Source organism: Urocitellus parryii, chromosome 9 (assembly GCF_045843805.1).
Source record: "Urocitellus parryii isolate mUroPar1 chromosome 9, mUroPar1.hap1, whole genome shotgun sequence".
NCBI classification, from domain to species: Eukaryota; Metazoa; Chordata; class Mammalia; order Rodentia; family Sciuridae; genus Urocitellus; species Urocitellus parryii.
The window spans coordinates 142379382-142403822 of NC_135539.1; the positions used below are offsets into that span (position 1 = coordinate 142379382).

The 24441-nt window shown below is 43.0% G+C and overlaps 2 protein-coding genes across 2 annotated transcripts in view; one reads left to right on the top strand and one right to left on the bottom strand.

Moving 5' to 3' along the window:
• LOC113194227 (E-selectin-like) overlaps positions 1–9057 on the top strand; it is a 33355-nt gene extending 24298 nt beyond the window's left edge. The window contains exons 17-19 of the mRNA XM_077802962.1: positions 862–990; positions 4583–4601; positions 8308–9057. Coding sequence (XP_077659088.1) covers positions 862–990; positions 4583–4601; positions 8308–8326 — 167 coding nt within the window. The 3' untranslated portion in view covers positions 8327–9057. The remainder of the gene's footprint in view (positions 1–861; positions 991–4582; positions 4602–8307) is intronic.
• The window catches only part of Firrm (FIGNL1 interacting regulator of recombination and mitosis), a 363157-nt gene that overhangs the window by 200016 nt on the left and 138700 nt on the right, over positions 1–24441 (bottom strand). The window lies entirely within an intron of this gene.

Below are 24441 nucleotides of genomic sequence, written 5' to 3' on the forward strand. Positions count from 1 at the left end.
AGCCTGGCTAGCATCTATTCCCTCATCTTCCTCAAACCAACAGGTGCCTGTTTGGTACCTCTGGGAACTTCAGCCTCTCAGCATCCTGTATTTGAGAGTTGGGTGGAGGCACTGTGTGAGTGCTCAGCAAAGCAGCTAGAGGATCAAGGGCCCCAGTGCCAACATGGGAAGGTAGCATCTTTCATCAGGAGGTATCCAAGGCAGGTTTCTCACATTGGAACTTTTTCAATAAAAATGAAACTGAAAATGGACTGAGTTTATATTCACAAAGGATATGTAACTGAGTCCTTTTCCTTGTTGGGGAAGGAAGTGGAGGGAGGTGGTAGGCCTACATCACTTGATAGATCAGTGCAGGTCTTGGCACATAAACTCTAGTGCTTACGATTGCACGTGTGCTTTAAAGAAAAAACACTAGTAGTTTCCTTTGACAAGTTTCCCAGGTCAATCATTGGCTTCTCTTTTTCCTGAAGCTGTATCTGACTTTGTAGATCTTCTCTTTGTTTGAGGTCCAACCATTGACAAAGCCATGGCCGCAATACAATGATAACTTTTTCTTGCCAAGATTCTGTAGACATTCCCAGGAATTCTACCAAACACCCATCAGGCGACAGATAATCTCTAGGCACTAGGCTATAGGCTGGGCCAGTCTGCTTCAGACCAACTCCTCTGTCAATCAATTGATTGACATTTAAATTTCCCTTCTCTAGGTAGACTCCTGGGGGGCTTTCCCCTGCATCAGATTTGTCATGGTCATCAAGGGGCTGTAATGGGAAGCCAGGAGGGAAAATGTCAAGAATTAGGAGCTGCACCAAGGAAATGATGCTGTGATCTCATGTGTGCCTTCCTACCTTTCTGTTTCAGAATCAGACAGAAGTTTCTCCATGATAAAGGAAGGTGACTATAATCCCCTCTTCATACCTGTGGCAGTCGTAGTCACTGCATTCTGTGGGTTGGCATTTATCATTTGGTTGGCAAGGAGATTAAGAAAAGGTATGTGATTTTAAATGCTTATGAAAATAACACAGATTTAAAGAGAAAAAAGGAAAGAAAGAGCCTCACAGGAAATTGAGTGTAATAGATTCACTTGAAGCAGGATGCCAAGCTTAAAGTTCTATAGACAATCAACCCAGGACACACCTCCATTAAAGCAGGCTGGCTGACTTGCTTTGCATTAGGCAAATTTTGAAAATGCCTGTTATCTTGTAGACATCTTGCTAGGGAGATAACAACTAACTGAGATGTTTACTCTTATTTAACTGTGAGATAGGGAGGCATAATCTCTGTCCTCTAAGCACCTACATGCCTCTGATTTCAGTTTTACAGTGTCACTGGGAAGTGAACCTAACATCCACTAAGGTTTTCAGGTGCTGCTCTCAAAAGCCTGACTTCTTGAAGAGTCCCAGTCCTGTCTGTTTCTGAACTGTCCCTGGGGGAAACCCCCCATCCTCTCCCTGCTGTCTATCACCGAGGAAGGCTACAGCTATAACCAAGTACTCCATGTGCACCTCCCTCCAGCCTGGGCTGGAGAGTAGAAGGCAGAGCAGGACTGCCCTGAGCAGCTACTGTCTGCTTCCTGGACTCAGAGTGGAACACCAGCAGAGAGGCACACAGTGTCACTCCCCGTTGCCCCCTGCAGGGCCCACCCCTGAAGGTGGGCAAGAGTCTGCAGCAGGCCTTGGTGTGCACTGCCACATGTGGCCAACTCCCTTGGCAGAACCATTCACAGCTACAACTCACAGGCACTGGGCAGCTTTTAAGATACACCTGTTTCAAGTTCAGGGGCCATGGACAGCCTCAAAGCAAGTGCAGACCAACTCCTCTGTGCTAACTGTCTGTGGCATCAATGGGTTGACATTTAAGTTTCCCTTCCTTCCAGTAAGGCAGCATGTGCTCTGTCACTGGATGTGGGATGCCATGCACAGTGGCAATTCCAGGAATCTTCTCCTCCAGTCCCTGGCCCTGCACTCTGATCCAATCTTTCATCCACAGTTAAGGAGATGCCAGTTTCATTTTCTCACCAACTTGAAAGACATGGAGAGGGCACAACCTGGGAGGAAGAACCTCAGTAACTAAAACCTGAGAGCACTGAGCAGACACAGTGCCCTCCCTGCTGCTGTGAATTCCAGGGGACTGGATTCCACCATCACATTCCCTCAGTACTTGGGGAAAGGAGAGTGACAGCTGCCTGTCACCAGTGACCATTCCTTCCATGGAGACGTCCAAGCCTGACCTCAACTGTCCTTTCTTTCTTCCTGCCTTGGGTGATGAGGGCAGAGCCAGGGGCTGGAGAATAGAGTGTTAGTTACACCTGGGCCCTGCCCTGGGATGTGCCCTGCCCTGGATGTGGAACTTTAAAGACTTTGGGGCTGAAAGCGACCTTTATAAGGAGGATGCTTGTCTCCAAATTCTTAGCTTTTAGCCCAAAATTCAAAGAATAGAATCAAGGTCATGTGTTTTTCACGAGGGATGAGCTGGCTAAGACTCTTGTATGAGTAGGTGAGAAAGGCAGTAGGATTGTTTTTTACGTTTTTTACCCAGGAGTCATTTCTGTACAAGATCTCAATCTGATAACTTGAAAACTGCATGCCCCTGCTGTGGGAATCAGTGTGGGGCAAACAGGAAACAGATAACGGGCACTTAGGCTAGTTACAGTTATGCCACCAAGAGCCAGAGCCCCAGAGATCCCTGACTCTGTGGGAAGTCAGAGTTAATGCAACATGTAGATGTCTCCATTTGTGAATCTTCTACCAGGATCTCTGACTTTCATATAAGTGGCTTTCTCTTCCAAAGTTTTAATTGTAAGTTGGTTCTTTAAAACATGAAGGATATTATAGAGACAGTGTTATAAATGGTAGCTATGTCCCTAGCCTCAATTCACAGACCTTTAATTAATGCATTTACAAGGATAAAAGTAAAGAATAATCTCTGTGTATATATGTATATTTAGTCTTCCAAGAATTTTCTAATTTTTGTTGGATTCAGAAATATGAAGATGAGGACAAATGACAATTTAGAGCATGCTGGCCAAGGAAGTGATCCCTGTTCTTCTTAGTTGGATGCTCTAAACCTTGCACTGCCCCTCCCTAGGAGTCTTGGTATCCAGACTGTGGCTCTCTTTTCCTGTACACAAGGAGGGAAGGCTCCCCAAATCTGCTGTGCTTTGTAGGGCTCATCCAGACACACTGCTCCTGACACCATCATTCCTGAGAAGTCACAACCACTAGCCTCTTGGCAAAGAAGAAATAGAGGCAATGATTTTTTTAGACCAAATCTCCAAAATCTCTTAGCAGGGATTAGGGTCAGAGGTCAGACTCCCATCCAGATATGTTCCCCAAAAGAACTAGCCTTCAGATTCATAAGACTGTTCTTTTCTCGGTTGAATTTTCCATCTGAACCAATATGCAGGGTTAGGACAGGGCATGAAACTGAACATATGGCCCCTTAGTTCCCTTTTCTTCAAATAGAAACCTTCTCAGTAGGAACAGATTTTTTGTCATCTATTGTTGATTTACTGTTCCTAAAAGAAGAAATATATATTTCTATGAAGATAAACAAATGGAACTTGAAGTTAATTCAGACTTGATTCTCCCTGATCAAGTGAATTTGGCCCATGTCATCAGCAGGCTGATTTTGGCAGAAAGGATTTAAAGTCATAATTCCTGACACTTGAAAGGATTAAAACAGTAGTTGAGCACTGTCTGTGGTAAGCCCTGGCCTGGACGCTTTGAACCAGCATAACTGCTGCTGAGGAAGCAGCAATCATTGTCCCCCTTTTACAGATGAAGAAATTGTGGCTTACAGAGAACGAGTTCAAAACACCATGCTACACACAGGTGGCAAAATAGGGCTTGCACCTGGGTGGGGTGCCTCTAGTGTGCCAGTTTACAGCCACTGAAACGTGCAGCCCCACCCTCATGATTCTGTCTCTTCCAAGAGCTCACTGTTTCTTTTTCGTTTGCTTGATTTCCTCCAGACCCCAACTCTGTAGATCACTCATTAATTTGCTTATTTATATTCTGCTTTTTTCCAAAAGCATATAAGACAGTTGACAAAATGCATCCAACATAGCAAATAAAATTAGCTAAAAAGATTGGGAACCGAGGGTTAAGTTAGGACACAAAACTGTGTGTCATAAAATCCTATATACTTGAGAAGAGAGGATCTTGGCTCTGGCCCCAGATTTCCTTGCAGAAAATCAAAAGAAGGATCACAACCACAGTCACTGTGTCTATAGGGTAAAAAACGTCAGCTACTCAAGACACTTTGATGCAATTCCTAGTGAAAGTCTCTAGTGCATCCCACTGGGAAGAGGCTGAGATACAATGGCACATATTCTTACAGTATCAGCAGCCATACCCCTTTGGGAAGAAGCCTGCTGTTTGAGAATCTGCCACGGTTTGAATTAGAGCATCAAGCCAGAGCCTCAAGTCCCTCCCGTCACACATGGAGGTCCCCCTAACAAATGCATGGTAGGCCTTGACAGGCATTTGTGAGGGTTGGAACATATCCCCTCTCCCTTAGTTCAAAAAATTGAAATTGTCTACTTTTTGTTAATGCCATTTTTTTCTATTTTTTTTTTTAGGCAAGAAATCTCAGAAATGGTAAGTCTTATCAACGAGAAGTTTCCATATCTGTACTCTTCTTCTCTTCAAATACTTCCTGTTATAGACAGTCACACTGACCCCATACTAGTTATTTAAATGGAGGGGGTTTCTCACTTAAAAAATTTCCAGATACAGTGCCAAATCATAGCCTCCCTTGAAATCTGTTTTTTTTTTTTTGGTACTAGTGCAGCAGAATGAATAAATGTATAAGTAATATTTTTTTAGGAAGGGTGTTTTCATGATCATTCCTGAAATTTCTTTAAGGGTTAGAAGCATCATGTTGTGTTTTTTCTTGTCCTATCTGAACACATATGGAGAATACATAAAATCTCTGAGAAACACGCCATTCCATAAATACTTTTTGAGCAACTAATATACCCCAGACCTTAGGAAGAACATACATCCCCAGACCCCAGGGCCTCAAATGTCTAACACAAAAGGGTAGAAAATTGCGACTCTAATAAGCACTGATCTTCAGAAATGTAGAAAAAAAATTGGGATCATGAATTCTAAACATAGTTTTTCCAAAGAAACAATCTATATATTTTTTTTAGTTTGGTCTTAAATCTTAAATCTTCAAATTGGAGAAACCACAGTGAGGTGAGGCTGGGTTCATGAGGTGACAAGAGGTAGGATCAACCGAATGTGGTACGTAATTGCCAGAGAGACACAGAGAGAGAAAAGAGTCAAAGAGGCTGCCTGAGTCTGACCTGGGAACTACTGAGGGTGGTGTTTACCGCTGAGCCATGAACATAAGAGAAGGAGCAATTTGGGACGTGAAGATCTCAAGCTCAGGTTTGTACATGCTGAGCTTCAGGCGTCTGAGGGTCACCCACAGAGTGTTGGGTCTCTCCAGCACAAAGGGCAGGAGATATGGATTTGGGGGTTCTCTCATTTCAGGAGGTGACGGCCATCACAGGAGGGTGCACAGGAACCCAGGGACAGTGGGAGCGTGGGAAAGGAAAAGGACCTGGGAGAGGGTGGCAGGCAGAGGAGCATCAGCATCTAAGTCAGCTAAGGAAGGAGGAGAAGGAGACGGGCCCAAGCAAGGGGAGGGAGACTCGGGGCCACAAATCTAGGGAAGAAGGAAGTGGAAATAGTCTCCATGTGGCTGGGAGAACAGCAAGGTTCCAGGGGCTATAACATGGCATCCCTGGGAGAGCGTTCCCAGTGCAGACACAAGATGAAGTCAGAGGGCAAAGGGCTGAGGAGTCATTGGGATGAGGAGGGGAGGTGGAGCATGTGTTTATGTCTCTAAAGTCGGGCTCTGAAGGAGGGTTGTGGAGCTAACTGGACAGGAACATAGGCCAATGGAGAGTCTTCTCTCCTGCTTGATGACTCTATCTTGTCTTCAACTGTGTAGAAGGCATCTTGATAAGAAAGGGGTCTCTTTTGGGGGCTGGCCTCCCTATCCCTGTGGCAGGAAACCCGCAAGATGTAAAGATTTCTTTCATGCTCCCACCACTGAGTGAAAGTTTTTTTCTGGTGCAGTCTACCCAGAGCTTTTTTCTGGCCACAGGAACCACCTGTTTTAATTGCCACTGGGTGGAGCTAATCAATTCTAATTTTTTTTTTTTTAATGTCCGTGAGGGACAAAAAGAGTTGCTGGATGGCAGAGTATTAACATTAAGTTAATTATCAAGTTAAGCAAATTGCCATATTAGGTTTAAGGGTTCGATTATGTTTACAGTGATTCAATTAAAAGTTGTTTACTGAACACTTCATGTTGGAATAGTGCTAAGCTTGACTGAGCAACCAAGAGGAGTAATCCCTTGTCCCTAATCTCAGGGAGATTATTATTATCTAGTTGGGCAGTCAAGACAGAAATATAGAAAAATTAGAAGAATACAAAGCATAGTATAGTAATGACTACTGAATTTTGTATCTTAAAAATGAAAGACCAGTGGGCTTGGTGATCACACAAAAAATGTGTGTAGAAGGTGGAGCCTGGGTGCTTCCTGATGGACGGATAGGCTTGGAGTGACTTGTGAAGACATTAAGGAGGGAAATGACATAAACAATGACATGGTGATGTAAGCATGAGATCATGCTCAGGGCTAGTGAGTGGAGCTGGCTGGAGCCTGTGTATTATTGAGGAGCTATGGAGGAGGGGCTGGGAGCAAAGAATGGCTCCCTGTGTTGAGTGCTTCCCCAGATATTCTAGAACAACCTCACAACTGCACAGCTGCCTTAGGACACCTTTCATTGTTCACCACAGTGACCTTAATTCATAGAATCACTGAATTTCAAATATGTAAAGAATGTTGGTAAGTATAATGTCCAAACTATTCATCACTGAGCTTATAATTAAATAACACTCCTATAGGCCTTGAGCTAGCGACAGAGTTAAACTTTTATCAAATATTAATTCTATGTTGCTGATAGAATTACATACAAAATGAATGAATACTTCCTATAAGCCTTTGGAAAAGGTACTATTAATACCCCCTGACACTAAAGAGACAGGCACAGGGAGCTATAATAGCTAGCCTGAGGTCACTAGGCTAAATGGCAGAACAGAGCCTGGTCTGCACCTGGGTCCAGAGGGCATGTTCTTGTGCTTCTAGAACTCGGGACTCTGGATTCCCAGGTTAAAGTTGTCAATCAAGTGGTAAGATGCCCTCCTCTTCCAGGAATGTGACATTTTTTTCACACTAAACCATTGTGTGATGGCACTGAGGAAGGGTGGGTGAAAAAGATAGGACATGTTTCCAGAACAAACCTAAAGTAAAATGAAGTGATCACACTATACACTGTGTGTCATTTTTTAAGTCTTGAGCTGACTCTCATAGTTCTTGGTGCACATTCCTGTTACCTTTTGGGTGGTGAATGAAGTACTCTCTGGGCATTTGTGGTTTCGATTCATGCTGGTTATTTTGGCTCTTCTGCAAACTGGTTCTGTTTGCCACCTCATTTGGTTTCTAGTGTCTAAATTCTACCTGAGTGAAAGCTACACCCAAGATACACAGGAAGATATGATGCCAACCTCAGAGGAGGGCACATGTGGGCCCATGTTTTCAGAAACATTTTTATCTCTTTTGGTGAGCACGTTTGCAGCTGCTGAACTGTGGTTTACCCTGACAGTTCATCATGAGACCAGAGCCTCAGAATATAGTTCTCCTTTGAAAGGTGCTAAGATGTACCAAATTTGGTTTCACCCATCCTTTCCAAGAATGAGAGTTGTATCACAACAAAAATGTGGCATTTATTTCAGAAAACAAAATTGGTCAACATCTCTGTAAGGCTTATCCCACCATAATCAGGCATTTAGAGTTACCTCCATTCCCTTCCTGAGCTTTGATCTTCTCTGATTTAAATTCCCATTTGAGCATTTTGCTTTTTATCTTTCACTTCCCTGGCTTTCAATTAGCTCCAAACTCGGTGGATCTAGAGACAAGGGTTGAACCATAGGCCTTTGTCCAGGTGTGGTCGGTGAACCAGCAGCATGAGCATCACTAGGGAGCTTCTTAGAGATGCAGAACCTCAGGCCCCACCCACCTACCGATCAGAGTTGATATTTTAACCTGAAAGTGAGAACTGCTGTTCTAGGACTCTTCCTGTTTGCCTTAAAATGGTCCACATCTTGCCTAAAATTTCCAGCTGAAATAAGTTCCTTTTTCCTCTTCTTACCACTAATGAGTATTGACTTTTGCTACTAACAGTTTAATTTTTGCAATTTTATACTCTTGTGCTTTTTTTCCAGCATGGATGACCCATACTAATTGACCCTCTGTGAAAGAAAACTCTTGAGGCACTGAAGACTCCTTGGTCCTTCCTCAAAGAGGCCTGCATGGTGGCATTCACTGTGTCCAGGATGCAGTGTTTTTCTTCAGTGCACCTGAAAAGGATTTCCACGTGTCAACAGCTCCATCTGCTCACATTTAGTCCCTTATTCATCCCTTGGCTCCTATCCCCCATAGGTGTTTATATGGCTCAGTATTTTAATATCTTCTCTTTGGGGAAACGAATAAGAAAATAGGTAAAGAACTATTATGGAATATTAAGACATCTGAGATTGTTCTTTGCTAACTCTTGTTTCAACTAAATGCTGTACCTAATGACAAATACAGCAAAAATTTTCTACATATGCAACTACGGCATAAGTTTTCTTGCAGGTCAAACTTTGTCTCCTCTGTCCTCCATGTATCTGTGGGAGGACACTCCTAAGGCAAATTCATACAACTGATGTTTGATGCTTTCCAACTGCAGTAAATCAAAGGGGCTCTGCTCAAGGGGCTCTCCACTGCTCTGTGGCTCACCTGTGTAAGGGAGGCCATCCTGTCCAGCCACCTGCAGCCTGCCCGCCTCCTCGGCCATCTCCTTTCTCAGCTGGCCAACTTCCACACGCAGCATCTCAGCACCAGACAAAGGAGGGGGCACGGTGATGGCCACAGCTGTTTGGAAGTTGTGGGTGCCTCTGTCTCTTCCTGTGAGACCCATGCACACGTCTGAGTCCCTGCTTCTCTCTGAGCTCCATTGTTAACACACAAGAAGCTTCTCTGAAATGCTGGCTGCAGGTGGCATCTCCTCAGCTCTGCAGGAGAGGGACTCCCTGACTCCTGCTGAATGCCCCTTCCCCTGCCCCAGGTCTCCTACCACCTCCCGCTTCAGCCCTTAGACTCCTGGCAGCACCCGCCCTCGCCCTCCTTCTTCACTAGCTCTCACCTTGGCCAGCCAGAGGCAGTCTCCCCTCCCTGGCGTCCCTCTACAAGGTCAGTCTGTACCTGGCAATTTTGGACTTAAGTATAATCTAAATTTCTAACCCAGTCTGTTTTTTAAATTGTAATATGTTCTGATTTCTTTCCAATAAAATTGGATGCTCCTTAAAGGCAGAGATCATGCCAGATCTCCAGAAAGTCCAGTTGGTTGCTTGACCCTCAGTAGATGTGTGTCCAAAGAGAGAGCATCAGAAAGTGCGCCCTTAGGGCAAGTTGCAGCCAACCTCTCTCCATGGCAAGTGATGAGACTTCACCTGATCAGGGCTGGATTCTCAGGAAAGAACAGGCCCCATCAGAACCTAGTCAGAAATACCTCCTTGCCCCATGGCCAGACCAGCCTTCCTACGACTTTGTGCTTCTTAAGAGAAGCAGCTTTGGGTAAGGCTTGCACTTTCCCTTCCAGAGTCATTTCAGGTTCTGCATTACAGCAAAGGCTAGTGCCAGAGGCTCTCCATCTTGCATAGCTGCAAGGATGTGTCATCCACATTCAGGTGGCTCCCGGGGCACCCTGAAGTTGTGCAGTGCACGACCTGCACAGACTCACTGCCTGCGCTGGCAGCCCTCACTCTGAGTGCTGTTCACTGGGACATCAGGGCCAAGGACCCCAGTGGAGACTTCTTTGGGGAATAAGATGTGTGTGGTTTAGAAAGTTATCCTTAGACGTCCATGTTTCCCCCAGTTCCTGCTCTGACAGCTGACGTGCCTCTTGGCTGCCTCTCTTCTCCCTCTTGACTTGGCCAATGTCCACAAGTGCCATGGAACAGACAGGAAGAAAATCTGCCATCACCAAGCAGCCACAACCCATGGAGGGACAGGGAAACAGGAGTGGTCGCGAAACTCCACCACCTTTGTCCCGTGGTCCTGCTAATCCCGTGGGCTCCCAACATCTCCTGATGCACGCAGCCTCCCTGGGGGCCCTGAACAGAGTGTGGCTGGACTGGGCTTCCTCTGCATCTGGGCACGAAGCTTGTCCTAGTGCAGTTCTGCTAGTGGTGTGTCCAGTGCTGATGGATTAGCAGTAGTCGTCACCAAGGTGATGATAACAGTGTGGTCATTAAAATATGATTCTCTGAAACTGGTCTTAGTCGGCCTCCAAAGGCTTCAGGAGAAAGCTGCCTTTTCCTGAGAAGCCTTCAAGGGAGAGGTGAGAGCCCACAGTGTGGGAGGAACTAAGGAGTACAAGTGTGGAAGTGAGGTGTCTGTGTAAGAAAACTTAGCTTCTCTGAGGTCATGAGAAGGAAAGAAGAGAGAAAGTAATGGAGGTAAAAAGAAAAGAAGTTGAAAAGTCGTGAGAAATTATAGAACATGTGGGGCAATCTGCGCCTAGGAATAAAATTGAGAGTATGGGGTGTGATTCTGAGCACAGTATTAACCTTCTGGGAACCTTCTACACATGCAGGGGCTGGCAGTCAGGTGGCCAGCCCCTTTGGAAACTAGGTATGAAGAAAGAGCCACAAAAGTCAACATGGGGACAAAATATCTTGACTAAGAAAATATTTACATGAAAATCAACATGAAGGTAAGTATGAAAATTCTCTGGGAATTTCAACAACTCTTAGGGTTTGGGGCTTCCACAATTAGTAGTATTTAAACCCAGTGTATCTGGACTTTAGGGTGTGCAGAAGTTCTTCATGACCTCTGGGTTACAGTCCCCAGAAGCAGACAAACCCTGGCTATGATGTTATAATCCCCAGCCAATAAGGAACTGCTCTAAGTCCATATCCCTAGGAGGCGCCTGTGTGGTGAGCAAGTGTTGAAGGAGTAAGCAGAGGTGGCATGAAAGACCTGTGTGTGCAATGCTAAGGGAAAAGAAAATTAAAAGTGACTCCAAATCTATTTAACTTTAACACTTTTGCCAAAGTGGGTAGTTAAAAAAAAATTGTGGCCTCTTCCAACTTAAAACAAGGTAGTCCCAGAAACCATTTGGAAAGAACAGGTTGTGTCTCTTCATCTCAGCTTCTCATTACTGGCCCCTTTATCAGGAGGACAACAGGTGATCAAAGTAGTTGTTGAGTGACAAATAACATGAGCAATTTCAGTCAGAAGAGATACTTAAGGTGTGGGATGAACTAAAACTCTAAAACACAAGAACAAACAACCAAAAACCCTTTACTATTGCAAAAAAAAAAAAGTGTTGTCGGAGCTGGTGCAGACATGGGGCAGAGCTCCCGCCCTCGGAGGCAGCATCCTGGGGGAGGAAAGTAAGGCCAGGTGGAGCGCACAGGCACAGGACCACTAGGTAAAAGGCAGCAAGATCCAGAGTCAAGATGGGACCCTAGAGGAAGTAGAAACCAGGAGAGTGGAGCACCTGAGCCAAAGTCTCTGAGGTCACAGACAGATGGTAGGGGTGATTAGAGCACAGCAATGAAAGTGATGTGCACTAGCTTTGAATTCTAGCCCAATGCTTGTGGAGTTCATGCCAAGGTTTCTGGGAAAACTTGGGCGAAAGAGGGACAGGATTGTGACAATATTCTGGGAAGATTAACATGTCTGAGCATCTAGGATGAGAGAAGTGGAAGCAGGAGGGACTGATCAGTAAATGTAATTATCCAGCATGACAATGAGGATGGGCCAGGGAGGTTCCACTGTGAAACATGGTGACGCCTTTGTTCTCTCACCAGTCGGGTGGGGTGAGGGCACAGGGAGGGAGATTAAAGCATTCAGAAAGGAAGAACAAAACAAAGATTCTGGTTAAATATGGCTTATGCAAATGTTCCTTTTACAAAGATCTTCTAGGAAAGTCCCCCTTTGTTATTTTTCCTCTCCACGAACTTTTCTCCTTTATTCTTAATATAGGATCAAGTCAAGGATATGGTCAAAATGCCCATGAACAAACCAAGATAAGTTAGGTGACTAGGAATGGGAAAAGCCCCATGTCTATATGCTCTTACAAATGTGGGCTTTAATCTATTCTGACCCCTCAAAACAAAACAAACTGAGTTTAGTTTCATCAGTGCTACTTTGATAGAAACCTCAAGGCAGACTGGGCAGCCCTGGGTCTTTGCTGAGAGCCTAATGCCTGTCCACTGGGCTCACTTTCCACTGTGTGGTTGTGTTGGCCATGAAGCCAGACAGGCACTCAGGGCAAGCTCCTATATTAATGCATGTTCAGGCATGCTTTCTTTTGTTGGAGACACTTAAGAACTACTCTTGCTCTCCAGGGTCACTGAGCCACTCTAACTTTTTCTATTAGGCTCTTGGACTAAACTTGCCTCTTTATAATATTGAATTGAGTATGACTAGAATATTCATATGAGCCATCGTGAATATGAGTTCATCATGTGCCCTTTGGTCTTCAGCTGAGAATGACCAGAAATGTAACCAACATCTTCTCTTCTTGAACTATGATTTGAGCTAACCATGCTCAGGAATGTCCCTGCCCCTAAAGTGAGTCTCTACAGGCTCCCAGAATGGGACCCCCAGTACTTCTGTTCTCCAGGGAGGGCACTGCTTTGCTGAGAGTCCAATGTCTTCCTACTCATGGGGGTAGTAAGTCCTTCTCCATGCTTTTGCCTTCTGCTCATGCGCTTTGGCTTTGTACTCACAAGGAGCAAATCTATAACCTTTGGATACAACTGGTTTTACGTGGATTTAGAGGAAATAGGCAGAGTGCATGGCAGATGATGTACATGACCTGCACAGTTTTGCTTATTACTTCCAAAGCTTTATGGGAACATTGTAGAGAAATCAGTTGTTTCCTTCTACAGCTCATACCCACAGCGATGGTCTCCTAGCTTATCTACCCTGAGGAATACTTACTAAAGTTGAAAAATGTCATTATCCAGTTACTGAGAAAAGTCGAGGAACTAGGTGTGTGGCTGTGCTGTTTGACCTCCATGTTCACTCTTCTACCCTTTGTATAGCACAGATCTTGTGGCAGGTGGCCTTCGGGAGCCAGGAAGACTCCACAGCAGAGCAGAGCAAAGTGTGCATGTCTGAGTGCTGCTTCTGACCATACTGCCTTCATAGGCTAATTGTTTCCAGAGATTTAGTCTTGCTTAGAGCAATAATAAACAAATGTTTATGCTTAAAATAATATTTCTTGTCATGAGAAAACTTAAGGGTTCAGAGATTCAAAACCATTGCTTGTTCCTACACTCCACAATGCTTTTAAGAGACCAACTTGAAAGTCATCAGGCTTCTCATCTTCAGTTAAAGAAAAAAATGATAGGATGAAACTAAAGAAATTTAAAAGAAAAAAGGAAGTAATAGACTTAGGAGCAGAATTTAAATAGAAACAAGGAATAAGAGAGGATCAAAGAAGTCAAAGAAATATGCTGACCTCTGCAAGACTCAATGAAGACAAAAGAAATGTAGAACAAAAAAATTTTGTGACAGAACATATAGAGCATATAAAAGATAATTTTTAATTAAGAAAATATTAAAAACAACAAAAGTATACTTGACAATAAACAAAATAAATAGATTTATCAAAATTATTTTATTTATCAAAGTTACTCCTGAAGAAATAGAAAGAATGATAGTATCCTATAACAATTATAGAATTTGAATCTGGAGTTAAATATCAGGCTCAGATAATTTTACAAGTTAGTTCTACCAACATTCAAAAGCAAACAAAATGGATTTTTCCAATTTCATTTAATACTTTCTAGAGATAGAAAATGAGGAACTATTCTTCAATTTTTATGATTCAAGAATATCCTTGATCCAAAAACCAAACACTCCAATCTCATTTATGAATACATGTGAAAAATATTGAACTTAATAACTAGTAAATCAAATGTACTAGAAAATAAAAATGTAATCCATGATGCTTAGTTTAGACTTGTTTCTGGAATATAAGAGTGGGACTATTAAAAAACCTCTGACCACAATAATCATCTTAACTGATTAGAAGAGAAAAAAAGCATAATAACCTCAATATTGCCGAAAAGGAATTCATGATTTCTAAAAAGGAAAGGAACATTTAGCGATCCAGAAGAGGGATTTTCCTTAATAAAGAAAGGGTTCCTCCCAAACACTGAAGCAAACATCACCCTTAACAGGGTCTGTTCGAATCTCTACACTCAGGAGTGACTCCCTGGGCTGACCCACCATGGCAGCCAGGAAAACCCACCAGTCGGATCGCCTGCACTGGAGCCGAGTGACCCACAGCCCCAGGAGCTAGCCTCTGGGTCTATCACCATTTTCCAGGGGAAGCTGCCCATGCCCCAGGCTGCTCCTGGCCAGTGATAGGGACACTTGTGATACTAGTGCAGCCCCCTGCTCCCTGTGGGTGAGGAACTCCTCCAATGGACGAGTTCAACTCCAGGATTTCCCATCTGCCTGGTCAAAACTGTCTCAGACTCTACAACAGTCTGCAGGGCTTCCGAAGCCCCTCCTTGCCTCCCTCTCCTCCCATGGCAGGTGTCATGCTGGCAGCCATTCTGAGAGTGGCTCCTGCTGCATGGCTTCTGCCCTTCACAGGCATTTCTCCCTACACAGTTCTCGAGTGCCTACTCATCTTAGTTCCGTTTCTTAGAAAGCCTGACTAGCACACTGTGTTGGTCAGCTGTGACAAAATACTTGGGAAACAACTTAGAGGGGGAAGAGTTATTTTGGCTCATGGTTCAGAGGCTGCTGCCCAAGGTCATCCAGTTCCATTGCCTTGGGCCTGAGAGAAGGCAGAGCATCAGGCACAGCAAAGCTTCCCACCTCATGGAGACTGGGAAGGAGAGAGACAGAGACAGAGAGAGAGAGTGAGCACAAGGAAGGGGCCAGGGACCTGGTAGACCCTTCCATGGCATCCCCCAGAAGCCACTTCCCTCCAACAAAGTCCCACCTCCTACAGTTTCTACCACCTCCCCAAAATGCCATCCAATTATGAGTTCATCAGTGGATCAATCTACTGCCATCCAATTATGAGTCTCTCAACAGATTAATCAGAAATCTTACTGTGCAGTCATTTTCCCAAACCCCCAGCTCTAAGCAGCATTGCCCTGGGGACCAAACCACAGCAGGCCTTAACTGTGACCGCTCCCCCCCAACACTGCATTAGGTTCCAGACATCTGCAGCGCATCACCCATCGATCTCTGATCCCCGACCCTGAGTTCTAGATGCACCAGCACAGTTGGCTTTCCTTGAATTCACTGGGTGCATCCCCCCTCCCCTGAATCTTTACTTGGGCTATTGTTACCTTCACATTCCCCAGTCTCCATCTACGTTTAGGCCATCCCGTGAGACCCAGTTTAGGATTACATGTACTCGGGAAATTCTTCTAAATATCCAAACTGGGGCAACACTCCCTCTACCAAAATTCTGCAGCAGCCTGTGGGATTATGATAATGACCACAACTTGTCACATAGACCTTATTCATTTATATGATTCTACTACCAGATACCATTCCTGAAGAATGGTCACAGCTAGATAATGATTCCTGAAAACTGCTCACATCATGTGCTTAATGAATGTTAGAATTAACTCCAGTTCAAAACCTAATGCACCCTTCATGCCCTGAAAATAAAACTTGCTAACATCTTCTCTCATCCCAGCAACCTTCATTATAGGGAAGATAGAAAGAACACAGGATCAGGGTGGACCCAAACCCCTCCAAGTTCCAGTTAGCTGCAATATCATTTTGGCTTCCTACTTTCTTCAGGAAGGACCCTACAGAATGCCTCCCCAACATGGTTTCAACATGTAATTAGCCTGGCATTCAGAAAGTTGTTCTATATCTAGCTTCAATTTCTCTTGCTGCAGCACCCATGTATGTTCTCTTCTTTGGGAGAACTGCTGCAGGCTGATGAGATTGGCTGACTGTCGTGGAGGGGCAGCCAATGCTCTAGCGACTGTTATCCCATTAGCATTCATTTCTGACCATGTTTCAGTCTTTCCAAAATTTCAACAGAAGCTGGTGGTACTGCTGAATAACTGCCCTTGGGACAGGGGCAGTAGCTGTGCTGGTTCGGGTCTGTATTCTGCCCTGCGTGGTGCCATTCCAGGCTGTGCCACTTCCTCAGAGAGAGAGAGAAGGGAGGGGGCCCTCTGGCAGGCTTCCCTGAGGTTACAGGCCACCACTCCCCTTCCTGCTCTGTGGAAATGCAGTGACCAGGCCAGACTTCCCTGCACAAGCCCCAGCGATTCCCCAGGTTGACCCTCTCGTGTACCAACCAGGGCTGTTCACAAACACATGAAGATGTTGCCCGTAAGTAAATCTCAGGGAAGAAACCCAGGGGACACTGTGACCTGGGTCCTGATTCATGAACCAGGCAGCAGCCACATAGAGGAGAATGGACAGGACACTTGTGCCACAGGGTGGACTTGTACAGATGGAAGATAAGCTTAGAGTCAGCCTCATAATGCTGACAAGCAACACGCCAAGAAACTCATTTTCCTTAGAAGCAACTTGTTTTTACCAAACATTCCTGTTCATCTGATTAGACACTGATTCACCCATTGTTCATCAACCAGAAGAGGCTCTGTTTGTACTCCATGCCTGCATCCTGATGTGCCTATCCCTGCTCAGAAAGTACCTGCTGGACACTATCCAACCCTGGATACGGGACAGAGATGGGGCACAGGAAGTCAGTTCCTGGGCTCTGAGTCTCCTAGATAGTGAGTGAACACTGAATAGGCTGATGGTACAAAAGGAACAATAACTTGTTCATTCAGGAGATTTACTTTAAATAATCTCCTCCCTGCTGTCACTGTATCGACTGGGCTTTAGAGAATAATGAATATGGAGTTTAAGAAGCTTGAATCTGAACTCAGGTCAAGAGTTTATGTTTCATTTTTCATGCCTTTAAAATGAGAATAATGGGGAGATCAGGAAGATAGCTGAATTGAGTTTCCTTGCACTCACCCTCCCACAAAGTAAACACAATAAAGAATAAACAACAATATTGCAACAGGAGTGAAGAAATATGCTAGAGAGTAGCAGGAAAGTGGTGAGACCCTAGTGGAGGTTGAAGCGAGAGATAAGAGGGAGCAGGGAGAGAAGAGCAAGCCCCCTGCCTCTTCCTTTCCCAGGTCATTTCAGAGCCAAAACTGAGTATTCCTAATGGGAAAAGGTAGCTACAGACCCCTAGAAGTGCCCACAGCCTCTACCGTCAGCTGCACAGGAGATTGCTTAGCCCTAACAGTCCCTAGAGATAGTCTGGAGTGTTGCTCAGAGTACACATGGCTGTATTGGCACAGAATAAGAGCCCACCACGTAGTTCAGCCCTGTCCCTGTGACCTAAGATGCTAAGGCTCAGCACTGTCTTGACTGTGGAATAGCTGCCTAGGGCTGGTAGTCACAGCATGCCTCCGTTCCTGAGATTCAGCAACCATCCTACCATGTTCACACAAGTGACGGCAGTGGCATGTCCCTTTCTGCTCAGAGCCCAGGCCCTCCATTTCTAAGTTCACACAGGGCCCCCTGCCCAACAAAGAGGTGGGCATGCACTGAAGTGAAACTAGTATTGAACCAGAAGCTCAGATGTGCCTGCACTCAGCTCAGTAGCCATCTAGCAGCAGCCCTGATTCCCTGCTGAGCTCACTATACATCCAAACAGCCTGCAACACCCCGGTGTGACTGCACCAACCCAACAGCCATCCAAGAGGGAACTCCACCCAGAAAGCCCATCCACCACACAGCAGACCAGCCCATAGAGAGTAGCAGAAAAGTGTGTACCCAAATCCCACCTGGCAGCCACCCAGCCAAGGAGCTTGCCACCACATTAGTGTGCCTGTGAGGGCTCAACAGCCAGCCAGTAAAGGTCCCAAACCCCCCAGAAAGCCCACCATACACCTTGCTGGCTTGAAATACCTTCATGTACCTGAGCACAACTCAACAGGATCCAGATGACAGTCCCTTCACCCAGTAAGCCTGCTACACAACAAGCTAACCTCAGAGTCCATGTACATCATACCCTGTCTGTGGGCCATCCAGATGGTGATTCCACCCCCAGAAAGCCTACCATCCCATATGCAGATGCTTGTGCCCAGTCTGACAAACAGCCAGGCAGTGTCCTGCCTCCAGCAAAAACACACATACCCACAGCCTAAGCCGCTGACAACTGCAGACACCACAGTGAGGACTGCAGCTGACAAAACTGCACAGACAAGAGTGCGAGTCTACCCACAATCAGAGCTAACTTGTCATAACCAGTCAACATGCCACACACATCCACAAGAAAAATCCTCTCCCCGTGAAGACAAAAAGTGTCCCTAACATTGGAAAATCCCACTGTTTCCCTGGATGCTCAGATATCATGTAAGGATATTGGAACCATGAAAAAGCAAAAAGGTTTTCCTAGAGAACTCAATAACTCTCTAGTAACAGACCCCAAAGAAAAGGAAATTTGTGAAATTCAGAAAAAGTATTCAAAATTGTCATCTTAAAAAGGAAACTCAGTGAGATATAAGATAGAAAAACAATTCAATGAAATCAGGGGAAAAAATTCATGACACGAATGAGTAATTCAACAGAGATATATAGCATAAAAAGAACTAAATTGAAATCATAGTTGAAGAATTCAGTGAATAAGAAAATATACAATTCAGAGCCATAATAGACTAGTTAATATAGAAGACAGAATTTCTGAACTTGAAGACAATTTCTTTGAATTAGCCAATCAGGAGGGTAAAAAAATGAAGCAGTGTGAAAAAAAATGTCTACATGATCTATTAAAGTATCCTTATGTTAACAAATTCTTGCATTATGGAAATTTCCGAAGGAGATGATGAAGAAAGGCATTGAAAGCATTTTTAGCAAAATAATATCTGAGAATTTCCTAAGTCTCAGAAGAAATGTGGACATCCAAGCAATGAATCTCAAAAAATAATAATTATATTTAACTCAATGGAGCCCTCTCCAAGGCACTTTATAATGGAGGACTCAAAAGCCAAAGAGAGAATTCTAAAAGAAGCATAAGAAAGATGCTAAGTCATATGTAAGGGAATATTTATTAGCAGATTTCTGAGGAAAAACTTTGCAGCCCTAGAGAGAATGGAATGATATATTCAGTGCTGAAAGAAAAAAAAAAAACTATAGCCAAGAATTATATACCCAGCAAAGCTATCCTTCAGAATTTAAGAAGAAATAAAAGATACTCAGATGGCAACAACTAAACCAAATTTATAAGAAAGGCTTCAGGAAATCCAGGAAGTCTTACATCTAGAAGGCAAGGGACAATAATTACCATCATGAAAATATGCAAAAATATAAAACTCACAAGTAGCATAGATATACACTTGAGAAAGAGTACGAAATCAAATCTTGTCACTGCAGTAAACCACCAATCCACAGTGATTAACAACAAGAGTGGAAGAAAGGAACAAAAGATAAATAAAATGACAAAAGCAATTAACAACATGACAGGGATAAGTTCCTTCACTGAAATGGATTAAATTCCTTAATGAAGAGATATGACTACTGAATGGGTAACAAACAGGACTCAACTACATGCTGCCTACAGGAAAACTGTCTCACAGGTGTAGACACATATTGATGGAAAGTGGAAGAATGTAAAATGATATTCCACGTAAACAGAATTCAAAAGCAGGCAGGAGTGCTCACACCATATCAGATAAGGCAGACTTTAAGCAGAAAACAACAACAGCAGAACAACCATAAAGGGGCTGGGGTTATAGCTCAGTGGTAGGGCGTAGAGCACTTCCCTTGTGCTTGTGAGGTACTGGGTTCAATCCTCAGCACCACATAAAAAAATAAAATAAATAAAGATATTGTGTCCTCTGGGCTGGGGATGTGGCTCGAGCGGTAGCGCGCTCGCCTGGCATACGTGCGGCCCGGGTTCTATCCTCAGCATCACATACAAACAGAGATGTTGTGACCACCAAGAACTAAAAAATTAATATTAAAAAATTCTCTCTCTCTCTCTCTCTCTCTCTCTCTCTCACACACACTCTTTTTTTTAAAAAAAGATATTGTGTCCATCTTTAAAAAAAACATAAAAAGAGATAAAGAGGGTCATTATATAATGATGAAAGGATCAGTTCTGCAGGAGAAAAAAGAAATTGTAAATATATAGCTGTAGATACTAAAATGGGGTCACCAAAACCTATAAATCACTTACTAATATATCTAAAAGGAAAGATATATTCCAGCACAATCACAATTTGGTATTTCAACACACACGTTCATTAATGGACAGATTATCCAGACAAAAAACCAACATAGATCTAACAGACATTTACACAACATTTCACCCACTATTTGCAGAATGCACACTTTTCTTATCAGCCCATGAAACATTCTCCAGGATAGCCCATATGTTAGGCCACAAAAAACCGTCTCAACAGAGTCAAAAACCTAAACACAGCGTGTATCTTCTCTGACTTCAACATAATAAAATTAGACATTGACCACAAGAGGAACTGGGAAAACTGCAGAAATACGTGAAATACCTAAAAAAACAAGCCGTATGCACCTGAGCAACCAATGAGCCAATGAAGAGGCTAAAAGGGAAACTAAACATGTTATTGAAACAAATGAAAATGGAGATGTCACATAGAAAAGCTACAGGATACAGCAAAAGGTGTCCCAAGAAGGAAATTTCAATCAATAAACACCTCCATCAAAAAGGAGAAAGGTTTCAAATAGCCTAGAAGTCAACACAAGGAAGTGGAAAGGCCAGAATAAATCAAACAAAAAATCAGTTGAATAACAGAAATAATTAAGATCCAAGCAGAAATAAACAAAATTGAGGCAAAACCCACAAAAGATCAATGAATCATCATGTATGATTTTGTCAAATGAACCCAACTATTATGTATAATGCACCAATAAAGAGAAAAAAGTGAGTGTCCCTTTAAAAAAAAGATCAATGAATCAAAAAGTTATTTCTTTGAAAAGATTAACAAAATTGACAAAGCACTGCACTAAGAAAAAAAAGAGAGAAGACCTAAATACATAAAAACAAAGATAAAAACAGAGATAATGCAACTGATACAACTAGAGAAGTGCCAAAGATGATCAGGGGCTATTATGGACAAGTACATGCCAGCCCCCTGGAAGACCTTGAAGGAATGCCTAAGTTCCTGAACACATACAACTCACTATGATTGAGCCATGAAGAAATAGAAACATTCACAAACCAGTAATGAGCAATGACATGGAATCAGCAATAAAAATCTACCAACAAAGAAAAGCCCAGGACAGCATAGCTTTGAATTATACCAAACTTTTAAAGAAAAACTAATACCTATTCTTCTCAATTGACTCCCCCAAAAAATTGAAAGGGAAAGAATTCATTGAAAGTCATTATCCAAGACCAGCACAATCCTGATACAAAACCCAGACATGGCCACAACAAAGAAAAGAAAACCTTAGGCCAATGTCCCTGATGAACACAGATGCAAAAATCCTCAACAAAGCCAAATCCAACAAGATATGGAGAAGATTATACATCATGATAACTGGGTTTTACCAGAGGGATGCAAGGTGGGTCAATGTGCAAATCAATAAATGCGACACATCACATTCCCAGAGCAAAAGACAAAATCCATGTAAACACCTCAGTAGATGCACAAAATTCTTTCAATAAAATTCACCATTCCTTCAGGATAAGAACTTACAGCGTCTCCAAATCTATATGTTGCAAACCGAAAACAAGAACTGATCATTATCTCCATTTTATAGATGAGGAATTGAAGGCTCAGGAAAGTCTAATAAATTGCCCTTCCCTTCTCCACCACCAACCCCAAATATCAATTGTTGAGGATTAGAGAATGAGGTTTTGAAAGCTGTTTGCCTGATTCCAGAATTTGAGTTTTCCCTCACTATGTTCTCTAAATCAAATACTAATAAATGGTGTTTCTCCACTCATTCAACAGGTACTTATTAAATACCACAAATAGCAGACAATAAATACCTCATACTCACTGTGTAACAAGCTGGGGATGTAATGTGGAAGAAGAACAACCTGATTCTCTCCCCACCCCACATGCAGAGAGCTTAGTGGAAAGAAAATCGTTCAGCACAGAAGATAATACACCTGGGTTTGGTGTGTGGCAGGCGTTGTCCTAAGTGTTTTATACTCATTTATTTCTCAAACCAATCCCATGAGGTAAATATTTTTATCTATATTTTACAAATGAAAAAAAAACTGAGGAATAAGTGTTACTTGCTCAGGATTATACAACTAGTCAAAGATCTGGAATTAGAATCCAGGGGTAGAGAGGTCTAGCTTCAGCACTTGTGCAAGGATCATATAAATTGTTGTTTCATGAGTGCTGTGATAAATGCTATAAAGCAAAACCACTGTGCTAAATTAAGAAACATAACATTGCATTAGTTTTTATGAAGATGTTATTGAAACAAATGAAAACATATGCATTTACAGATAGAAAGAAATCTATGATGATATATGCATACTTATATGTATGCATGTGTGTTGTATGTACTTATTTACATAGCAAATATTTAACCACTATTGCCTTGAATGGCAGGATTTCAAGCAATTTTGAATTTTTTTATTTATAATATTTAATGTTGTTATTAAAATAAAAATAATTATGAATTTTATCATAATAAAAGGATAAAGGTATTTTAATTTGGGGGAAAAAAAGCACTATGTGCTATAAAAACAAGATTTCCATTTAAAAAAAACTTTTTAGTGGGCTGAAACAAACAAAAAAGCTAATGTCTAAAGGTGGAAAATTACAAGAAACCTTTCCATAATACTTACTTCTACAGTGAACATATAAATATTGAGAACCACATCCATAAAATTTCTAAATTTAATACGGCATAAGAGTCTTTTGGCTTCAGAAGATTTCATACTATACCAAAATTTTTGAGTGAAAATTCAGCAAATATTTCAATGATATTCACTGTCTTAAATCGAATCAGATGGATAGCAGGAAGATCCTACCATGGGTGAGGGCAAGGCCAACCAAATTCCTGACTCTCCCACTTCCCAGTTACATTAGGCTGCCTCATGGAGCTTCTGCCAGGCTCGGTCTCCACCCATTACATAAGATGGAGACAACCTCAGCACCTCAGTGTTGTGGGGAGGTTAAAGATCATCATGAGACTGTGTCATGCCTCTAAGGTACCACAGTCCAATTTCTCTTATAAAGATCTATATGACATGAGTGCTCCAGTTTATATCCCAGACCATCTCAATGCCCCCCCCCCCCGTTCTTTTTTCACGGGTGCATCATCACTACATAGGACATTGGGATTCACTGTTACGTATTTGTACCTGTACACAATATAACAGTATCATTTGGTCAATTTTGTTCCAAGTAAATCCCCCCCTTTTTTTAGTAAAATGACTTATAAGCAACATCTGGGGTCTTCCATTTATAGGTTTTGGGGACCTCCTGGCTAGCTCTGCTCATTTCAGGGTGAGAGATGAAGACAGAACAGTGGATGGGACAGTCTCCAGGGGCCCAGGGAGCAAAGCTTGGGGAAAAGAGGGAAGCCTGAAGCATCCATCCTGTAGCATATTTTACTTATTTTCAGACTATTTTCCCCTGGGAAGTTATAGACACTTTCTTCTGTATTTGGTAGGAAATAGGAACCCCCTTTCTCCTGTGGAGAAAGTTGTCTTTCCCCTGTTTTCTGAGTGTTGGGAAACAATGTATCAGGTGTTAGAGGCATAGCCTGTCTTCTTTCCAGATACAAAAAAATATAGGACACTTCGACTCCAAAGGGGCTGAATCAAGGAACAAATCCATGGTGTGGTAAGTGGAGAATCTTAGTCAACAGAACTACTTTCTGAATTCTTCACTCTAACTTCCCCCCAACTTTGCCCATTCTTAAAATGATCTATGGCTTCATTTCCACAAAAGTAAAGCCATGATCAAGCCAGAAAGTTTAGGCAGATGGAGCAAGTCTTCCTTGTGGTATGAGAAGTTACGCATCACCAGCATATAGCTATATAAGTTTTTATGACCCAAACATCATGTAAGGAGCACCCGGGTTAAGAAATAGATCCTACCCACCCCAGGGGCTTCCCCTGCTGCATCTTCTGCCATTAACCACCCTGTCAAGGGCAACCCTCCCCAGATTTCCAGCAGCAACACTGATTGGTCCGCTGGCTTCTAGATTGTACCTAGGTAGACTCTTCCAGAATGTCTTCACTCTGTGGCCTGGTTTCCTTCACTCAGCATTTTGTTTATGAAATTCAGCCATCTTATTGTACGTAGATCATTCAACATCACTGC